This window comes from Alligator sinensis, unplaced genomic scaffold, assembly GCF_000455745.1.
Source record: "Alligator sinensis unplaced genomic scaffold, ASM45574v1 scaffold1274_1, whole genome shotgun sequence".
NCBI lineage: Eukaryota > Metazoa > Chordata > Crocodylia > Alligatoridae > Alligator > Alligator sinensis.
In genome coordinates, this window is record NW_005842570.1 from 414,781 (window position 1) to 437,561 (window position 22,781).

Sequence of the window (22,781 nt, forward strand, 5' to 3'; positions counted from 1 at the left end):
GTTCAGAGCTATTCTGCTTAACATTTTTATTAGTGTTCTTGGTACAGAATCTAAACTTGTTTCTTTATAGGGTAATGTAATATAAAATCTCTAACATTGCTATAGTTTGGGTTTGGCCCTGCATAGCCTTTCCGTGCCAACAGTCATTGCTAACTCTAGCATTAGCACCAGTGGGAATACTAGTAAAGACCAAGTGAAGAAAGGATTTGCGGGACTGGTTTGTATTACCTGCACCTGTCTGTCCACGTTTCCAGGATGGTTAGATGCACAGCTAATGGATGGTCAATGACCATTCTTCTTGCCCTTTTGCTGAATTCGTCAGAATTTATCAGTAACTGCTGATACAATGAAAGCCCAGTTCAACAGCCATGTGCTTTGCCTTGCACTGCATGAAGGCAAGTCAGATACCTGTTAGCTGAATCATCTTTCTGCAAAAGAAAGATTGAGAGTGCAACCACATTATTCACAGCCCTTATGGGAGAGTTCTGTAGAATTGAATATGCACTGAACTAAAAGAGCTCTTTAGAAATAACTCTAAAAACCTACAGAACCACTGTACAGTTGTGGTAACTGCTGTAAGGTCACACCTGAGGATAACACCTTTCAGTGGTTTTCTGGGAATGACTTTAGATGTGGCACTCTTGACACTCACAACTTGACCTTGCTCCCTTAGCATTATCTGGCCCTTGCATTATTGAATGTAGATGCCATGGATCCTCAGGCAGAAATGCTCTAGAAGATACTCCGGCTTCCCTGATGGCAGGTGGGGGCACGGAGGTTGTGCGGCATGTTCTGGAGGAAGTGACCTTTAGGGCTAGGGACAGACATTAAAAAAGCCGGAGCCTGAATTGATTCAATCTTTGCAGGTTAGTCTAATTTGCTTAGATTGAATCAGTTTGCAATGCACAGACATTCCCTCTAGACTGAGGAAATGTAAACACATGCCTGCAGTGGTTCAGGCTAAAAGCCTGGGGATGCTACAGCAGCCCTCCCTTCCCTTCCACAATGGGCCACTCCCTGCCCGGCACTGCACAATAGGTACACTCCCCTCACTACACAGGAGGAGTCTCTGACAGACACAGGAGGAAGAGGTAAGTATTCCCACCCCTAGGAGGAGACACTGGGTGGTGGTAGTGGGGGGAATCTGTCCTGAGGGGCACGGAGGGACCTATCTGCTGTCTGGACCCCTTAGCCCAAGAGGTCTGCTACCTCCCTGGGGCCTGCATCCAAGACATTGCAGAGAGGATCCCCAGGCTTGTCTGTCCCTCCAACTATGACCTCCTGCTTCTCATCCATGTGGGCACGAACGGCACAGCCACGGGTAACCCTGACTGAGTCATGAGTGACTACAGGGCTCTGGGGGCTGGGCTCAAGGGACTAGGGGCTCAAGTAGTTTTCTCTTCTGTGCTCCCTTTTGCAGGCCACAGACCCAGGAGGGAAGGCTGCGTGGAAGAGCCATAGAAGATGCCTCAGACGGTGGTGCTACTGCAAGGGGTTCGGTTACCTCAACCACAGCACACACTTCAGAGAGAGAGGACTTGCAGAACGAGAGAGGATGAGATGGCATTCACCTCACACGGAGAGGTAAGGCCCTGTTCTCAGCCAGGATGGCTTATCTACTGGACAGGGCTTTACACTGACTTTGCTGAGGGACAGGGAAACTCCAAGCGGAGCATGCCCGGGGACTGGCACACAGGACAGCTCCCTTCTGGAGGACACTAGCACAACTGTCTCTGGAAATGCTAACCAAATAGTTCTCCCACAGCACCTCAGGAAAACGAGGGTGTCAGTTGAGGGCCTCAGTTGCCTGTACACCAATGGCAAGGAGCATGGGGAACAAGCAGGAGAAGCTAGGCCTCCTGCTCTCTAGTGGGCAATATGACCTGGTAGGGATCACGGAGACTTGGTGGGACTCCTTGCATGACTGAAGCATAGCCGTAGAGGGCTACACCCTGCACAGAAGGGACTGAGCAGGGAGAAAATGTGGAGGGGTAGCTCTCTACATGAGAGAGCAGTACCCCTCTCTGAAGGCTGACGTTAGCTCCAAAGAAAAGCAGCTTGAAACCCTCTGGGTCAAGTTGGGGGGGAAGGGGGGACAAGGTGAGAGAGACCTAACTGTGGGCATTTACTACAGCTCACCGAACCAAGGGGAGGAGCAGGATCTGGAGTTCTCTCGAACTGACAGAGGCCACACGTGCAAGGGACTTGGTTGTCATGGGTGACTTCAACTGCCCGCACAGACTGGGAGGAACACTTGGCTAGGTCAGATCGTTAACACAGTTTCCTGACCGTGATCGAGGTGCTCTTCCTGACCCAGGAAGTGCAAGGGCCAACCAGAGGCAATGCTCTCCTGGACCTGGTCTTGGCCAAGGGAGATGATCTGGTGTGTAGCTTGAACATTGGGGGTAACCTGGGCAACAGAGACCATGAAATTATCAGGTTCACCATCTGCCACAAGGTTGACAAATCAACTAGCAGGACTGAAGTCCTGGACTTCAAGAATGCTGACTTCAACAGGCTCAGATCATTAGTAGGGAAGGCGATGAGGGACCAGGAAGGGAAGGCAAATGGGGTACACAAAGAGTGATCATTGCTCAAGGACACGATCCTCATAGCACAAAAGAACAGTATGGCTTAATAGGGACATTGCAGTCTTCCTAAAAAAGAAAAAAGGTATACGCACAGTGGAAGCTAGGGATGGTCCTCAAGGAGGACTATACTTTAGTGGCCAGCACTTGTAGGGAGATGATAAGGAAGCCCCAGGTGGTGACTGAGTTTAGGTTATCCACAGGAGTCAAGGACAATAAGAAGTCCTTCTTTAGGTATGTAGGCAGTAGAAGGAAAACAAATGGAAGTGTGGGACCCCTGCTTAACACCTCGGGGCAGCTGGTAACTGACGTTCAGGAAAAAAATGAACTCCTGAATGCCCACTTTGCTTCGGTACTTCACCAGACCATGGGGAAAGTCAAGCGAGATAAGGCTCAAAGGGGGCATGCCAGGACTGACAGCCACCCCACTGTGGATGCTGAGTGAGTGCAATACCAACTAGAAAAACCTGACATTTCTAAGTTAGCGGGACTGGATGGACTCCATCCAAGAGTGCTGAAGGAGCTGGCTGAGGTCATCACGGAACCCCTGGTGAAGCTTTCAGAATTCGTGCCACACAGGGGAGATCCCTGAGGATTGGAAGAGGGCCAACATTGTGCCCATCTTCAAGAAGGGGAAGAGGGAGGACCTGGGCAACTATAGGCCAATCAGCCTAACATCTATCCCAGGGAAAATCCTGGAAAAGCTCATTAAAGAAAGTATGTGTGATACGCTTGCAGAAGGTAGGATTCTGAATGACAGCCAGCATGGCTTTGTCACAGGTAGGTCTTGTCTTACTGATCTCATCTCCTTCTATGACCCAGGTCTCTCGCCACCTGGACATGGGAGACAAGGTAGACATTACATACCTAGACTTCAAAAAGGCTTCTAATCTAGTATCCCATGATAGCCTTGTGGGAAAACTGGTAGATTGTGAGATCAGCTGTTTGACAGTTCAGTGGGTGGGAAACTGGCTGCACGATAGGACCCAGAGTTCTCATGAACAGATCCATGTTGCCTTGGCGCAAAGTGGCCAGTGGTGTCCCTCAGGGGTCTGTGCTTGGACCAGTGCTTTTCAACCTCTTTATCAATGATTTGGATGGGGGAGTAAAAAGCTTGTTGGCCAAGTTTGCGGATGACACCAAGTTATGGGGCAGTGTGGCCACACCAGAAGATAGGTTGCTGATACAGGCAGACCTGCACAGGCTCCAGAGTTGGGCAGGCTGGAAGCAGATGAAGTTTAACACTTTTAAGTGTAAGGTGCTGGACCCAATGATCTGCAAGGTCCCTTCCAGCCCCTAAGAATCCATGAATCTATGAATGCTGAGCTGTGAAGGGAGTGTGGCCAGGCCCTGGCAAGACCCATGATTAGGGAGGAGTTTAAACCCCCACCCTGGCCTGAACAGTCCCAGGCTTTTCCCTGCTCACTGCTCAAGGGGCAGGAATATTGCCAGCCCCCAGTTAGCGCTCTAAGACAAAGGCGGTGGGGGGGAAGAAGGTGTGCAGTGCATGCATCTGTTGATGATACTGAGCTTTTCAATCTCCCTCTCTGCTTTTTCATAAAGTCTGCAAACCTGACAGGCAAGGGAGCCGACAGGGGGCTGACAACACAGTGCGTATCAGCCCAGCAACTAAACAAAAGCCTCTCTCATTAGTTCAAGCTCTTCTTAAACAGCTTTTTCCAACGAAGGAACAGAGGGATATTACCAGCTGACCTGTTGATTAGCTCCAAAAAGCCTTAAGTGGACACTGTTCTGTCTGCCTGTCCCAGTTAAATTGGAAAGACACACACACAGACACCCCTCAGCATTAGCTAGCATACCACATGCCTAGGATCCAGGGGGCTGTGTTGTGGGAGATGGGGATCCCTTCCTGAGCAGCCAGCAGCGAGGTGGGGTGGGGCAGGGGGAAGCCAGGCAGACCCTGCTGTGCCTGCAGTCTCTGCCACAGCTCTGAATAGGGAGCAGAGGGGTGGGGCCAGCCCTGTTTTCTGGAGCAGACAGCCCAGCCCAGCGCAGGGCTGGAAAGCATCTGGGATGCTGGGGGACTCTGGCTTAACTTAAACCAGGAAGGGGTCTGGGACAGACATTGCATAAACCTGTTTAATGCAAATCAGTTAAGTTTGATACTACATTCAACAAGGTTTATCTTAAACCAGTTTCATCCATTTTGAAACTGGTTTCTGTGGACTGAACTTATGTTCCGTTACAGGTTTAAACCAGCTTCTGATCATTTAAACTGGCTTATATGTAATGCCTGTCCTTAGCCTAGGGGATAGAGAGAGAAGGGGTTGCCTGTGAGGGAAGGGGGAATGGAGGTCCCAGGTTGAGGGAGCTAACTGTGCTGAGGGGAGGTTGGGTTTTCACAGGATCATTTATGAGGGATAGGTGGTCTGAACATAGGGGAAGGATTTTGCCTGTTTTGTTTTACTTTACTCTGTCATCAAAGCATTTGCTCACTTGTCCTGTTTTATTTGTTCTCCTTGTCTTTCTGCTTCACCAAAGTGTCTGTGGTAAACTGTGATTTCTGGGCATTAGTAGCCTGGGCATACCCCTTCAACAGAGCGCGGGGCCAATAAGCTTACATAAAGCCAGGGTGTACCTCTGGGCTCCACCCCACATGCTAGGGCTTTGTCTCAGTCGACACAGAGAAAACATGTGACTGGAAGGATTTTACAGTGTGCAAAGTACTGTGATAATAGCACACAAGCTACTGATTCTTCTTTGTATAAAAACTGAAAAAGTAACTAGGATTAGTCATATGAAAACCAACAGCTTGTGATAGAAGCTAAAGTGTCAGTTGGGGGACAAAGTTTATAGAGACAAACATGGGAGAGAATCAGACATTTCCTCTTGGTTTTTAACTTGTTTTCCTAAAGTTGTTTTCAGCTGTGCTATTTTGTTTTCAAAACTGATTTGCCAAATGTGTGAATAACCCCACCTCCACTGCCTTGGAAACAAGGCTATTCACCATGCTTTTGGGATCCAATTTTGAACTTTGTATTTGACACCAAAAATCCAGAGCCAATCTCCTTTGAAACAAGGGGTTAAAAACCAGGAGCCTGCCTTACCAAATTCTGGCTCAGGTATGTTGCATTAACAGCACCTAAAACAAGTGTTCCTTAAATCAAATGTGAACAGCATACATGTAAAGATCATTTACTTTTGTTTAGATTACAAAATGCCCAAGCCAACAAACACCGCACTCCAAAAATTGAAAGTGCATGGGGTAAGGGGGGTTGGTGCTGGTAAACTGTTACAATACAAGCAACTACTCATTGAATGGGTTTATTTTCTAATTTGTATGTTCACATTCAGAACAGCTCTCGAGCTCTTGCCTGTCTAAAATCATTACTAAATCCACCAATTCAGTCAATGCAGTGTACATGCCAATACCAAAGGTAGAAAAGATTGCTGTAGCAGTATTTTTCTGTGCGACTGAGTTTAATTTCACTCTGCTCCTTAGTTTCAGTGGTGATGAGTGGCTGGGCAGGTTTCTAATGCAGTCCCTGGACTCTTACAAAGCGGAAACCCCTGCTTTTGGCATTAGATCAGCTGTGAGGAAGAAAGCTGGTCTCTGCAGGCCTAGAGGTTAGTTATTAAACATCCATCTCTACACTTAAAAATTATTTATATATACAAATGTATTTAAGCCCTTTCATTTAAACAAGATTTACCTTTGAATGGATAAAACAAGGCCTACAGTATGATCTGCCCTGGTGGTAATGGTTTCTAATGAATCGAAACAAAACAGCTATGGAGCTAAGAAATAAAACTAGGTGAGAGCCTGTAATGGCAACTAACTGTAACCAGGGTGGTTCAATATAACAGATTATTTCCAAGGGTGCTCAAGAGCAGTGTAGGGTTTGTATAACAATAGGAATGTGCACACACGTAAGAAATGAGATATGCCAAGCAAGAGAAATCCCTTCTACACCACCAATATTAAATTTTTTGCTTAAATATCCTGGGATCTTTTCTAAGTGGTATCATCATTTTAGAAATCATGAGGGAGATGCAGCATGAGCTCTAGTTTTCTGCATCACTTTACCGGACTTGGTTAGTTTCTGATTGAAACTTAAGTATCAATTCAAGTGAGCTAGACTGTTTAGTTGTGAGGTTTCACCCTCTAGTTTGAATACAGGGGAGGGGAGGCAGATGCGTAGTTTTAATTCTTTCGGAGTCTTGAGATTGATTATTGGAATGAGAAAATTAAGCAGCGTAAATATAAGGTAGTCTCTCAATGAGTACATGGTTATGTGGTGAAAAATAATCAGATTAGCTGAAAAGGTCAGGATTAAATTTTCTCATCTACCTGGGCACACCTACATGAGACGCTTAAAGCCCATTGGACTAATTCTACTGTGCACATTAATGCGCAGTAGCATTGATTATGGTGCATTTAGTACCTATTACAGGTACTAAATTTAATGCACTGTAATTATGGTGCATTAATGAACATGTAGACACACCCCCTAAGAGGTAGTAGGCCTTGTTAGTCTTGTCAGGGCAGGGTGGCACTTTAAAGACTAACTGGTTCAGGAAGGCATATTTTCATAGCTAAAAACCTACTTTGCCTACAAAAGCTCATACTTCCCTGAAGCAGTTAATCTCTGAAGTGCTATCCTGCCCTGTTTTCTGCTGATCTACGTAAGCTTGCTTGCATGATGCTGGACAAGTCATTTCTTATTTATGCAACATGCCCCCCCTTTAAAGCAGGGCCCCCTCATCCATCCTGCCAGCCTTCTTCATTCATATTAAATATTGAATTTCAGACCTGACTAGGTACTTAAGGAAATCAAGATGGTGAGATTATAGAACGCGGCTGAAACACAGTGTCAAAAGTGTCATAACTGATTCAGGGGATAAGCAGAAACCATAAATTAGGCAAGTCTTCCTGTAAGGATAGTGGGGAATCTAAATTGAGATTTTTTTTCTTCTCACATTAGCCTGACTTGTGAAGAGGCAAAGGAATAGCAAACACGGAACTAAGGGCCAGGTGTGAAGGTACACATTCAAGCTTTATGAAACAGCTTGCATATTTTAATTTGATTTTTCTAGATGGAAGACACCAGAGATTACCTCAGCACAGGTAAACAAAAAAGCTAATCTAAACCACCTTTGCTTCTCCTTCTGCAGACTTTTTAAACTGATGTACTTTAAGAACTGGTATCCAGTTCCTCTATTAAAATACAGTGAGCTCACTTACATAATTTTGTTAGCTCCTCATCTGGGAGCAGGTGGCTTGGTTAAGAGAAAACTGTAATATCGTGTATTCCTCGCATCACTTCGTTAATTCCTGTTTCATGCACTCTTGTACCTTTCCTCATGCCCATATCATGGTCAGTCCAAAGGATAGGTTTAAAAAAAAGTGGAGGCGAGTAAAGGCACATCATGATTTGCAAAAGGAAGAAAACTGGAAGATGGGGAAAGTACTTAGTTTTTGATAACATAAATTGCATAACTTCTTAGCTTTCGCAAATTTTGAATTGAAAATCTTGCCGGACTTTTCTTATTATAATCTTACCTTTGTCTTTACCCCCAGCCTGTTTCCAGACGGGATTTCAGGGTATTTCTCGATAATATTCTTGTAGTTTGACATGGGATACAAAGTCCCATACCAATTTAGGTAAATGAACGATAGTCCTCAGATTGCAGGTAGGATGAATTTCAATAGAGGCAAAAATAGGATGCTCCAAAAACCCATATCCTGAAATTCTTGTTAAATTAATGAACAAGCTCTTTATTTGGAAATTACCAGTGATCAGCACGAGTCAAATACTTATTTTTGTCCTTTAATACGGTGCGTGTCCAAGGTAAAGCCCACATTCTAATTTTTGAGAACGGGTAAAACACAAGCTGTGGTACAAATATATTCTGAACCCCTGCTTGCATATTCTGAAGTGAAATATAAATTAATATCCCTATTTCTAGGAACCATATAATGAAGGGAATCCATGGACAGACAATTAATCAAAAAAGTGTCATGTGGAGGATTTTCCCTTTTAATGGCAGTGGGCTTTTATTTCAAGCCTGTTTTTTTACATTAAAATATTATTACACAAAATTAAGAGTAAGGCAGTCTCAAAAAGTTAGTCACTGTGAGCCAGCAGTTGTCGTTTGTCTTTAATACAAAACTACATTCACACAGGTGCCAAGCTCTTGATCCTAAAGCCTGTTAAAAAATTAATGGATAAGGCAACAAGCAATTGTACAATGTGTGTAATATTTCACATTCATTGTAAAGTGTATGAACATGACTGAAATTGGGGATAAATAAAATCTGGGTACTCACAGTTGACTTTTCCTCTAACAACCAGGCTTGGAAAGATCGAATTCAATTTAACCTTAACCAATTTAACTTTAACCAATTTGACCAAACTTGTGCATTACCGTTAAATCAAATGATTTTTTTCATTGGAAGAAATGTAAGTTGCCTACTAAAAATTGTGAATGAAGTATCCAATAATTTCTGTAATTAATCAATATGCAGGGAAAACACTGCCCTGCAGGAGCTTTCTTTTGGAAGCCCCTCACCCCTATAATTCCTTTAGCACTGGGAATGCTTATTGGTGTGTGAGCTGCAGAAAATGGGACCCTCAAGATTGGATTGTAAATTCAGTAAATAGCGTTGACTTTAGTGTTGACTGCCCAGTGGTCATAGTTATTACAAATATCTTTCACAGGGAGGAACATATTTGTTTTTGAACTGAAAAGTGAGATTATCCTTTGGTATAATTTCCTTTATTTTCAGCCAGGAGTAAAGCAGAACAACTTCCAATTTTGTCCACTGGTTTGTGGAATTTCCTGTTTTTCCCCCTTTAAAGGTTCGACTTTTCCGTTATTTAAATACACTAGGGAACCGTTATCAGGTCTTTAATGTTTACATTAGAAGGAAGATACTGACATGAAGATGTATTAGCCACCACATTTATGTCTGCACCTAAATACAGAAATTGTTTAATACCTAATTGTCTGGAAAGACCTGGGTGATCTGGATGTGGCAATCTGTGCTTGATACCTGCCAGTATTACCAGCATTTTCAATATTATTTGTGCTATGAGGGGTAGGGAGAGTTACATAAGGAGCACTGTTTTGGATATTACACATTTTCAAGTCTACTCTCTTATTTAATCCTATTAGTTTCTGGAAAATGAAGCAGCAACTCTGGTTAGAAAAAGAAAAGAACGAGGAGAAAAATGACCCTGACCCCCACCAAAACAAAACAAAACACAAAAAAACCCTGATTGAGCAGATTCACATCATGATTTACAAAAGAAAGAGAGGCAGGCAGGAAGAAGTAGTTAGCTTGTGATAACTTAAGTTGTGACCCTTGCCTTTTTTGGTAGTTATCAGCTCTTGACTAGACTAGTTATGGCAGATAATGCTTCATGATAATTGTACCAGCAATTTTGATTAAGTGAAAAGTATTAAATGCTAACTGTATTGTAGAACTACAGTAGTCTTTTAATTCTAGCAAACTTTATTAAACATCTTCCAAAAAGCTTTAGTTCAAAATGTAAGAGGATACATGGTTTGGGACAAATAATTTTGCAGGACCCCTTCTAACAGGCTCATGACTATACTTCTGAAGTTATAATTTCTCTGAAATAAACTGTAGTACCTTGAACTGTTTCTCAGCATTCCAGAAGTTTCTCCGTTATATTAACAGCTGGAGTCGTCTACTGCTTGGCTCAAATATCAGCTTTTCCTCAGGCAGCAATTCCTATTATTTCCAAAGAGGAAGATATGTCTTGCTAAACATTTCAGGATGTGGACCTACACCAGCGTGCTTTCTGTATTTCATAATAAAAGGGGATTTAGACTGTTATAGCAGATTCTGACAGCTCACTTGTACTCTCATCTTTGGTTAGTAAAATACCTAAATATGTCACTAACAAAATGCCATTGTTGAAGAAAAGTGGCTTAGGAAAATGATCCTCCTTGCAGACTCTGCCTCAGCTTTATTTAGCAGTCTGCTAGTGCAGAAGCTATGACAACAGTTTTCTCCTGCAGGAATGTGAAGAGCAGATGTGCTTTTGCAACCAAAAGTTTTTATTCAAGCTTCCAATTTTGGCTTCCCCTGTTCAGTGATGGCTGGTGATAAATTGAAACAGCTGGAAGACATTAATGAGCCAGTTCCTCCCAGGCCTAAACCAAGGACTAGGGAATTGAATATCCTTATGTGTTTTGAAGGGAATGCTATAAAACTCTACAGGGTTCTAACCTGGGTTCCATATGATAGGAAGTACCAAAGAAAGTCATTTGAGCCCCCGCCAAGGAAGCTCACTTATTTGAGTCTTCTCTTTACAACAAAGCACTGCTGACAAAAATGTTAAATGTTCTGTTAATATGAAGCCTGGAGTCCACAAGAAGTGAGATATACCAGAAATCCATCAAGGTTGGGTCTGGAAGAGATCCTCAGCTGGCATCCGGTATGAAATGCACCCCTGATTTGATTAAAGGCTAGTCACTGCTACGTGTGCATTCAGTGTCCTCAACATATCAAACATACAAAATAAAAAGCATTTTAGAAAGATTTAAGATTATAAATAGGTTATCTTTGTCACCACACACTTCAGAATTGGATAAAGTTTGGCTTTTCAATAGTAACTGTTGTATGGTTGTGCATTACCTCATCCCTTGAAACCTCAAAACCAATATGAAATTCCAGTATCTTAAGGCACAATGTTTTGATTAAGCAAAAACGGCAATGTCCCCATCCTACTGTCCAAGGAATAGATGTAAAGGTGTATTACTACGACAATATAAGCAACATTTTTTTAAATGGACACGCTCTAAGTATTAAAAAAAGAGACCTGGAAAGCAGATCATGTTTGTTATCAGGCTGCTCTGATGCACAAGTGTCCTGACACATCACTGCTAAAGCATCTAAATTTTAGATGACTGCTGGCTCTCATTTGCAGGATTTAGAGCCAAATTCACTAGAGGCATAAGTAGGAAGACAGTTGATAAGTCAGTGGAATCTGGGCTCATGGCAATGGGGAAAAAAAGGGGTAGTCCAGACCAAAGGTAGCCTGTTACCCAGAGACACCAACCATGCCCACAGTTCAACAATAGTGGTCAGGCACTCAAGAGCAAGGAGTTGGCTGCTTGGAAGTGTGAGGATTGGTTTTAAATGCAGCTCTCCTTGCAGAATCCTTCCTTGAAATGTGATTGTCCATTTTTATTTCACCATTAGCACACTGAAGCTTACATGGGCTCTATAAATGACACATTGGTTTTCCATGCTGATCAGAGATTCTATGGAGAAAAAGAGCACTAAACAAAATTTTCTCTTATTTCAGGCTCTGACCTGTATTTTGTTCTTCTTTCATGTAAAACTCACAGAAGTTTAAAACCATAAAATTCTATGTGTATAAAATGTAAAAGGTTATCTTAGAGGCAGCTAAAAGGATGTTTGTCCACAGACGACACACTGGATGTGTCTGGAAACTGTGGTGGACTGTTAGTCGATTGTAAATTGTAAAATGTGGAAGGTGTGTATTTTACACAAACTTAAGTACAGAAGAGAGGGGCAAAGTTAGTATCATTTAAACTCTGATAAACTGCATGGTCTTCTGAACTCCTGCCCACGTTCATGGATCCATTTGTTGGATACTAAAAAAAAGAATATATAAAACAAATACATTATACATTAATCACCAGGTTGATAGTGGTCACTTAACTAAGCTATACATTATTTATCAGTAGATCCACTAGGAAAGCTTATTTTCAAATACCTATTGCAGAAATATTTCACTAATACTTAACATACAGAGTTCTGAGAGGGAATCCTTATCATATTTGCAAAAAGGGGAAAATGCATTAAAGTAGCCATGTGAGTGTTAAGCCTGTTCTAAAAACATTTGGCAGTTTTCGCCATATTGTACCCTATCAGCAGTGAAATAAAGCATATAAAAATTAAATATTCAAAAGAATAAGAGGGACTACATACCCCATTTATTTCCAACTAATACTGGACAGGCTGCATGCCTTGTGCTGTAATCTCCTTCTCCACTTGGAAAAAGATTATACCAGAATACAGCTGTTCCCTGAAAATGACAATACTAATTCAACATTTCCTGCTAAACATGCATAGAGTTGCTTCTACATTTCCACAAAAGCTTCAACAGCTTTTTTAAAACTCCACAAATAATACGTTTATATATATTATTCTGTATTTTGGTATTTCTTCTACTCTGTTCCTTAGGAAGCTTGGAATTGAAGTTGTCATCTTAAAACTATTTATTTCATTTGGTATTAGTCCAGTGAAATTTAATGTCAGCTTGCCAAAAATCTGTTTTTTCTTAAACCCTTACAAGCCTACTATTAATTTGTTAATACAACAGAGATTTTAAAAACACATTTAAAACAACAAACATTTCGCAAAATGATATAAAGTTGTACTTTGGATTACCAGTTCCACACATGCAGTTTTAACACAAACCTAGCCATAATTATACAGGACAGCAGAATGAAACTGAACAAGCACACCCAGATTTGTACAAATGTGGGTTTATTTATGTGATTAGCTCCACTCAAGTCCCTGTTCCTACTCAAATGAACAGTTACTAGCATACTTAAGTGCTTGTCACATTGGTGCCTTTTCTCTCCTGCAACAGGCTCACCTTGGAAAAATGTTATTTCATATATCACACCTAAATATACAATGTCTTATCTGGAAGAGAGGGAGACAAGAACATCTAAAGATGCATCAAAATTCAAACTTACCTTTTTAGGCCAAACACTAGCTCCTACTTCTGGAAATACAGTAGCTCCCCCTGCTGACACATCACTCATCTATAAGAGGGAGAAAAAGGCAGCCTTTAGCTAGTACATTACAAAAAGCATTTATTGCAGCAAGAATTTAAGCTATTAAACAAACTTCATTTCTGGCTCTTTTTAGAGAGAACAACTTAAGATATGGCCATTAAAAAAGGTTAAAATGTATCAGTATATACTACTTAGCAGTTATTGGCTGCTGATACTTAAAGAAGATGGTGCATTGAAATCATTCAAAAAGTACAGAACATGCAGAAAAAAAATAGTATTTTTGGCAACAGCAGATTTGCCAAATGTTTCACTTACATAAAACAACCAAGTAGCAATTCTGTTGCCTGTTCCCAATTCCTTAAAAGCATCTGGTTCATCTTTCTGTGAAAAAAAGCAACACATATTTAAAGTTTTCATTGTTGTAACTCTGCAAATGTTGGCAGTGACACAGAGCTGCAAGAGTTTTTTTTGGTTTTTCTGTAGTGCCAGCACCAGTTTCTTTTGTGCATGGAGACAGTAAGAAGTGTAACATTATGCATAAGTACTATCCAAAATAAACCAAGAGTTTTTCTATGGTACATTACTACTTTGAAAAAGTTAATGGCCCAACTGAAAAAGTCCTTGGTCTTCAAAAAAGTGGCAGCCTTAATCTAATTTTTAGATATTCTTGAATAAATACCCACCCTTATCTTTTTTTCAGTTATGGCTGCGCAAAAGAAAGCTTTTATTTGGTTCCTAGGCTCAGTGAGAAATGTACCGGGACATGACTTTCTTGTAAAGATACTTTACTGGCTGCCTTCAGGGCTTGTTGAACACGCTTCTTATTTTGGGTTGTCTATTCTCAAGTGTTAGTTTCCCTTTTCTTGGTATGTGAAAATGACCTTGGGTAGAGTCACCATAACATGCCAATTACTATATTGTGCAGTTATAGTGTTGGTTGGCTATTCGACACTGTATTATTTTTCACTTACATTTTAAGAAAGATCTTTGAATATCTGTTTATCTGATTTCACTAAATGTTATACCCAGTTTCTCAGATGTAAATGTCTGGCTATAATCCCTAAAACTGCTACTGGTAGGACTGAGATACAGCATGCATAAAATTGTTCAGTAGTTGTTCAGTAACTGTTCAACAAAGTATTATATAAAAATCCAAGCCCTCTTTGTGCGTATGGCAAAGACCTTGTCTCCAGAAGCCTTTGGAGTAGCAGTCTGTTTCCTCTGCAAGTACTGAATATTTTATTACAACTGGAGAGTGCTAAAGGGAGATGCATCAGCAGCTGAGCATGCTGTAGGGCCTTTAGGCCACGTCCAGCTTTGCCAGCCTAGTTTATCTAGACCAGAACTGCTTCTAGCTCAGTTAGTGAAGATCAGTCAGTCAAAAAGGCATGTCCAAGCTACAGATTTACTAGTTCTCTATGAAGTAAATAAAATATTTCTGATTCCCTGTCTTTATGCATCAATATGGCAACTGTAACCAAATGAGTCATGATGAAGATCAGCCTTTGGAAGTAGTCTTTTTATGTTTGGAATCACAAGAGGAACTGTGTGCATTATGGGCCACAGAATTACTGTCTAACAGTTCAGACTAATTGCTGTCACACACTCGCATGTGGGAAGTTTCCAGCATCCACCCACAGATACCACTGTTTATTTCTGTGTACTAAAGTTTCAGAAACTACTATTATGCAAACTAGATCATGCATTTGAAAAACAAAGACTGTTAATCATCTACAATGCTTTTGAGCATATACTTAGAAAGCAAAAGCGTTGATTATGCTAGGAGGACAGAATCTGTATATTAATATTTGTTGGGTTTGATTCATAGGATAATGTTAATTAGAAGGTGTTAAACCACACTTGGAAATGCCCAGTAAGCCACCACCTGACTTCAGGTGCATTATTTTTTCCAGCAATCTGGGAATTAGCTAAAGTAGAAATAGACGGGAAAATTTAAATAATCAATCAAACAAGCACAGACTGGGAGATGGAAATGCTTTTGCAGCTACTGCCATCTGATTTCTCTCTCTTGTTAAGATTTTAAAGGTTTGTATAGAAACCACAGTATTTAATGAAAATGTGAATTTAGTTTTACTGAAAGGTGCTGAACTGTCAGCTTGAGAGACTGAAATTCCCTTTGTCAGGGGTGCTCAAACCCCGGCTCATGGACTAGATCCAGCCTGTTGGACTCCCCATGACTCCAGAAATTTGGCAGCAGGGGAGTGGTGACATCACTGCTACTGCTTCCCGCCACCAAACTGCCAAGTCCTATACACCTGACTCAGCCCCAGCTGTGCCAGCCTCTGTGCAACTGCATTGGGCCCATGGACTGGATCTGACCTGCAGACTGATCTGGCACTGCTCTTCTGGCCTGTGGGGCAAAAAGGTTGGGCACCAGTGCCCTACATTACTGTTATAGCATGGGCAGCTGCAATACAAGCCAATGTGTCTCCATCTTACGTGTAGGGACCATCTCTAAAATAAAAAAGATATTTAAATCTCTACACCAAAGTGAGTCAGTGGGAGGTACCAACTGTGACAGCTGTTGCCTGAAACCATTTTATAATTTTATATATGCCAATAAAGCAGCCATCAAATAGGGACAACTTAAAAGTTACTACAGACTTTGATTACAGACTTTGATTTGATTTGCACCAGTAACTAGAGATAAATGTCTTTTTTATTACCAATTTGCAAACAAGCCATTCACCTTGTCCATCTCCCATTTCTAAATGCAATCTAATATCTTAAAACCAACTAGGTTTTCGTTTTTAATTTTGAAAGGAAGCAATATTACTGTTCTATAATGCTCAAATAATTTCTGTTCAGTTGGTGGTTTAGAAGGCTTTATTTACTCGTATGGATTAGGAGAGTCGAGGAACTGAGAAATTTAACATGAAAAGCTAAAGGACGAACTTTTGTGCCACTCAAAAGTCCTAGACTTTAATAAGTTACTTTCTCCCTTTCATCTCTTTACTTGCCCGTGCAAAGTCAAAGTGGGGTTCATACTGTCCTCCCACTCCATAATTTGCCACCTGAAAGACAGAAACATAGTGCCTGTGAAGAAGAAAGATGCAAAGGCAGAAAAACAGAGTGACTTACCCTTCCAAAATCAAAATGAGGCTCATACTGGCCTCCTACACCATAGTTGGCTACCTACAGTAAAAGGAGAAGCACAAATATCTAATAAAGCAACACATTATGTTAGCAAGACATTACCTGATGAAGAAGGGACAAGTGTTTGACTCTGGCCTAGACATTTTAAATTTTTTTGTAAATGGAAACTTAAGCAAGCCATAGAAAACAAAAGCTTCTTCCCTGTCATAAGAGTTTAAATCTTACTAAATTTACTGTCATTAATCGTTTAATTGATTTCAAAGAGATGTCTCATAAGCACAAGACAAACACATTCGACTTTCAGTTTCAAGTCTTTGAATGATTTCAGTCACCCTCTGTGGATTCTCTCAACAGCTTTCCAGACTCCAGGAAGCAGACAACAAACCATATCTTCATTCTGGTACTCAATACCAGGTTTCCTGCATTTCTCTTCCACACTTAGCATACTGACTCTGAACTGGGCTTCTTCTTCCAACTTCTGGGGTATAGAAAGTTTGACAACTTGTATTATCTTTAATTCCTGAGCAAGTGGACTGGACAGTAGGATTTTTCAGGACCTGAAACTGGTATAGATTCCAGTAAAGGCTTGGATGCTTGGCAACTCTGGAAATTTAAGCTAATAATCCTTTGTTGTTCAGTGTTAAAAGAATACTTTGGCATGAGAAGAAGCAGGCCCAAGACTGTGGTTGTAAGCTCAACATTTCACAACTATTAGACTGCAGTCCATGTTTTCAGTGTTGTGACTAATATTTCACTCTACTTCTGTGCTATGCTGAGCAACCATTACTCCTTCAAATATTTCTCAATTTTACAGACTGTGATTAAGGATACAGTCACCTTTTTGTCCTTACCATTTTTATATTTCTTAGGACAGAACAGTCTGAACTATTTCTGTATCCCTGCTGATGGGTGATCTATCAGTCATTTTGACCAATCTTCTTCCTCTAAGGGCTGGCTCCACTTAAGAGCTCCTTCCCACAACAAATAAATAGTACTTAGCTTATACAAAGCTGTCAAGAAAGATCAAATTATACTCAAGACATCCTTATATCACTCAAAATGCATTTTCTCCTTTAACTGGAATGTCATCTATTCAAGACTAAGCTCAGTCTTAAGTATCATCCTCTACCTACCTCTCCACATTTTCCATTTATAGACATTATGGCTTCCATTTTACATACTCAAAACCCTACATTTTGGTCTGAACCTTCTTTCATCTTTGAGTTTTGCATACTGTCGCATGCCTCCCTTCAGGATCAGCAGTCATACATTTTAGGCCCTGTAATGATTCATAGTAAATGTTTAGCTAGGGAGTACCATATTTGCTCAAACATAAGGTCCCCCCACCCTTTCCCCCAAATTAATTTTATACATGGAAAACGTATATGTCTTATAATTTTCCAGGTATAGAAAATAATTATTCGAGGTTTGACTTGAATTTTTCCCCCTCCCACTGCTACATCAGGAAAAATAAATCTAGGGGATCAGGTAGCCCCTGTGCCCACTTGCCCCCTCAACTTCCTCCTGCAGCCTCTTCCTCCCTTCCTTACTGTCAGAACCTGCTCTTTCTGAGTGCGTGAAAGTGAGGAGCAAGTCTGAAAATACTGACCTTGAAATAAACATAGCTGTAGTAATTTGCATATAGTACCTACAGACTTAGTTCATCCAGAATTGTTATATTTTACCTTTTTTGAAACTGCTAAAAGTTTTATTATAGGTACTTCATAAACATACTTTTAAGCAGCAGTTTGGCACCTAGTTCTATGTACTATACACCATGCATGATATTAGTCCAAAGCCAAAAGGCTCCTGATTTACCATACAGCTCACTGGACTGGGCCCCAGCAGTCAACAACATTTCAAGCCATGATGACCCCACAGCTCAGTTTTTTGAAACTGCTAAAAGTTTTATTATAGGTACTTCATAAACATACTTTTAAGCAGCAGTTTGGCACCTAGTTCTATGTACTATACACCATGCATGATATTAGTCCAAAGCCAAAAGGCTCCTGATTTACCATACAGCTCACTGGACTGGGCCCCAGCAGTCAACAACATTTCAAGCCATGATGACCCCACAGCTCAGCATGTGTACACAGACTTAGTTCATCCAGAATTGTTATATTTTACCTTTTTTGAAACTGCTAAAAGTTTTATTATAGGTACTTCATAAACATACTTTTAAGCAGCAGTTTGGCACCTAGTTCTATGTACTATACACCATGCATGATATTAGTCCAAAGCCAAAAGGCTCCTGATTTACCATACAGCTCACTGGACTGGGCCCCAGCAGTCAACAACATTTCAAGCCATGATGACCCCACAGCTCAGCATGTGTACACTCCAGATATCCCCCACAAAGGAGCCATTTGCTACTTAGCTCCCACTCATGACTGGACCCAGGTGTTCTTGTCGTGAGTTCTAGGATGCTTGAAAAATTTCTATGAAGATGAGGCACAGGACAACCTGGTCTGGCTTCACCTCCATGAAGGGCAGGGACACACTAATTATATGCAAAAAGATAAGGGAGGGGGCCACAGAGGGATTTCGAGTGAACTGTTTGGGGCCCCATTTGGTGATGTTTTCCAGGCATTTAAGGCTGCTGAAGAAACTGGAATAATTAGAAATGAGAAAGAAAGGCACAGCTCAGCTGCAGGAGTAGAGAGCAAGTAAAAATACATTTGTAGTAGCTCACCATAACTAGGAAGGGTCAATGCTGAAGGGGACTGTTTTTAATTGGTACTACCATACATCTTATTCAGATAGGTTACATTGCCATTTATTTTATAGTCATGCTCAGTGTTGCTTGCATTTAATCAACTTCCTAGTTGGTTTGCATTACTGAGCATGTGCTGCTTTTAGCAGCAGTTCAAAGATAAACAACATATTTAATCTGGTTTCTTTGTATGCAAGATGAAGGGCTTTTCCCCCCATACTCATTGGGGGGAAAACTTTGCCTTGTATTTGAATAAATATGGTACTATATCTCATCAACAGATTTTAGGATCTCCTACATTCTCAGACATAGCCAACTGCAGCTAACCATTATTGCACTTAAAATGAAGCATGCAGAACTCTTTGAACTACACATGTTGAAATCTTTTCCACATATATAATTAAGAATATAATACTTCTTTTCTGTAAGAGACTTTTTAATAATGAGCGATTAAAAGAAACCAACCCCATTCCCAAATAACTGTCAAACCCAATATTCTTTTAGATGGCATTTCCACTAATGTTAGAATTACTCATCAAACCTGGCTTTCATGATGGCAATAACAAATAAGAACTCACTGTATGCACTGGAAGTTTCAAGTGTTTTCTGGTTTGGCTGAAAAATCATATTTGGCCATCAAAAAAACCAAAACAGATACTGCTTCACTGAAGGTTACTGAATTGTTTCCACATTAGCCCAGTAACTCAGCTGAAATATCAAAGCCCTGATATTCTTTGCTATTTTGCTCAAGTCTTTCTGAAACATTTAGAGAAGCTGTGTTTACACCAGGAATTACCAGGACTCTGAATATATATCCTTCCCAAATTGGGTACCTAGAGTCCTCCAGCACACAAAATTCAAATAGAGGCCAGTGTGGCCAGTCAGCAAAATTCTTTTTTTTTTTATAGTCTACCTGAAGTTCCTCTGCTGTGGAGACATCCAGTCCAGTTAGGTCCTGTATCCTCGTGTTAATTCGGGATATCACAGGGCTTTCGTATCCAGACAACCAGGCACTATATTTAAAAAAATATTCCACATATGCTTGTTATAAAACAGAACATTCCAAATGCTGTAATTTCTGAACTGTAAATAAAATCACATTACATTTATCTGCAGATAAATAATTAGACTTAATATTGTCAGGAAGAGTTTAATTAGAGCGATCAAGTCTGAAAAAGTGACAGCTCTCTTTATGAGAATTTATGACCCTGATAAAATAAAAGCCCTAAAATAAGGTCCTTGTTTCTACACTCAGCTAATATGGAAAGTGCTGGATTGCTGTCCCATTTCAATTCAAGCCCTGATTAGATCTACAACATGCATGGAAAAAAGGAGACAATCCCTTTGCCACTTGTCTCTAGTGTGCTTTACATATTTTCCTGGGAATACCTGCTACTGAAATAAATACATTTTTGTTGATCAGTTACTTTCAAAGGCTGTTTTGATAGAATTGAAAAATACTTCAAGTACAGACCAGATGCTTGTGCCCCAAGCCACACTGCACTAGTTTTAGTAACTACAGTCTCCTTGAATATCAGAGCAGCTTATATATGGGCTCTAAATGTACAACAGGTATTTTTAAAAAGGGGATGAAAGGGCTCTTAGCTGTGGAACAGGAAAAACAATGAGTTCCCATATCCACTCAGAGGCAAGAACTAAATGTATGAAAAAATAAATACTTAACACTGACACAGTTACAGAATCTCTAAGAGTAAGCATGACATTTGTTGAGAGAGACCTCATCACACTGGGAGCATTTGTAAAAAAAACCCATGCATTATGGAGCACTGTTAGCACAAGAGATGGTTAGAAGCAGTCTATCCCAGTCTTTTGTGGACAGGGAGGAGCAAGTAAAATGACCAACTGTTGGTAAAATAACCAAACAAACAGTTATACAATACAATCCATACTGAAATGCAAACATGCAAGCAACACTGATCTCAGAAATGCACAAACTGCTCATATACCATATTTAATTCCTAAGAAATATTCCAAGCATAGCCATAATCATTTCCTGTTCAAGCGATTATCATTAGAATTCACTGTTTAAGTCAAACAAGGAGCTTTCAGTGAACTCACCGCCAAGTTATTCTTCCTAAATACATATGGTCTTGTACATGAATTATCAGAAAGACTGATGCTTCATAGTCTTTATGAAAGATGGTTTATCTGTTTTTCCTGTTCATCACATGTTTGTAATCAGAAAAGGAAGAGACTCTCAGGTCTTGCCAGAATCTTAACACTGGCAGACATGAAAATCCAGAATTATTTTCCTGCCATTGTTCCTTCTACCTAAACTATTTATCTAACACCTTTTAAGAGAGCATGAGTGCCTCTCAACATTTCATATACTTATCCACAACATACACCTGTTAAGTAGCAGAAACGGTATCCCTATTTTACAAAGGGGGACTGAGGGAATGCAATAATTGCCCAGGATCACACAAAATTGCGGTGGAAAAGGAAAATGAACCAGAGCAAACTGAACTAGAAGAACAATCTTTCCCCTTTGTGAAACTCAGAGGCAATCCTGGATCTCCCTCTGGAGGTAGATGGTAATAATTCTACTTGGACATGGTATTTTTTAGATTTGAAACCACCTTAGAATTTAGGTCACTACCAGAAGCATAAGGCAGAGGGAGAAAACATTATCTGGGGGGGGCTGAGTGCAGCACATGTGCCCCCCCCCTCCCCCCCCAACCTCAGAAGGTAAATCTGTGGGCAAAGGGGCAGGGGGAGGGGAAGGGCCATGGTGGGGAGGGGGGAGCAGACCAAGGCCCCAGCGGTGAGGGAGGGAGCGGTGCAAGGACAGGAGCAGGGGCTGCGGTGAGTGGGGCCGCAGCTGGGCGGTGGGACAAGTGGAGGTCTGGGGGGCATGTGCCCTCCCGATCTGTGCATGGCGCAGAGGCCGCTGTCACTGTGCGCTGGGCTTTGAGCCCTGCTACCCCGAGAGCCATGCGACGTCACATGTGCCCACTGGTGGGCAGGCAAGGGGCAGCCCAGCGGCGGAAACCACGTGGTGTCATGCTGCTCTCAGGTCAGCTGCAGCAGGGAGCAAAGTGCAGCGCACAATGACAGCTACCTCCGCCCTACACACAGATTGGGGGGGCACTTGCCCCCCTGGCTTCCACTTGTCCCACCACCTGGCCTGGCCAGGGCCCCATTCCCCCCAGCTCCTGCTCCTGCCTGTGCCCTGTTCCCTCCCTCACCACCATTCTGAGTCAATCATGTAAAAAGCCCACACATTTTGGCCTCAGCTTTTATCCATTTTCCCTAGCTTAGTTAAAACTCAGGAGGACTGTTATATTCCAGCAGCAGTAAAGCTTTGGAAGGTCTAACCCCTAGGTAGCTCCATTAGCCTTTATTATAGTTGGTAGGGTCAGAAGGGACCTGAGCAGATCATCAAGTCCGACCCCCTGCCATGGCAGGAAAGAATACTGAGGTCAAACAACCCCGGCGAGGTGTTCATCCAGCCTCCTATTAAAGATCCCCAGATTAGGAGCCAGCACCACTTCTTTTGGAAGTTGGTTCCAGGTCCTAGCCACCCTGACTGTGAAGTAGTGCTTCCTGATGTCTAGTCTGAATCT

At 41.5% G+C, this 22,781-nt stretch overlaps 1 protein-coding gene across 5 annotated transcripts in view; it reads right to left on the reverse strand.

The window, feature by feature from the left end:
• Positions 1-10,050: 10,050 nt before the first annotated feature.
• Positions 10,051-22,781, reverse strand: part of P4HA1 (prolyl 4-hydroxylase subunit alpha 1) — a 54,219-nt gene continuing 41,488 nt past the window's right edge. For 3 of the 5 annotated variants that reach the window (XM_025214168.1, XM_025214165.1, XM_025214163.1), the window contains 6 exons: positions 20,108-20,207; positions 16,464-16,517; positions 13,677-13,742; positions 13,320-13,388; positions 12,544-12,640; positions 10,051-12,206 (listed from right to left, as the gene is read on the reverse strand). In XM_025214168.1, the coding sequence (XP_025069953.1) occupies positions 12,136-12,206; positions 12,544-12,640; positions 13,320-13,388; positions 13,677-13,742; positions 16,464-16,517; positions 20,108-20,207 (457 nt within the window). In that variant the 3' untranslated portion in view covers positions 10,051-12,135. Of the gene's footprint in view, positions 12,207-12,543; positions 12,641-13,319; positions 13,389-13,676; positions 13,743-16,342; positions 16,397-16,463; positions 16,518-20,107; positions 20,208-22,781 lie in introns of all 5 variants that reach the window. The other 2 variants (XM_025214167.1, XM_025214166.1) reach the window with 1 other exon arrangement.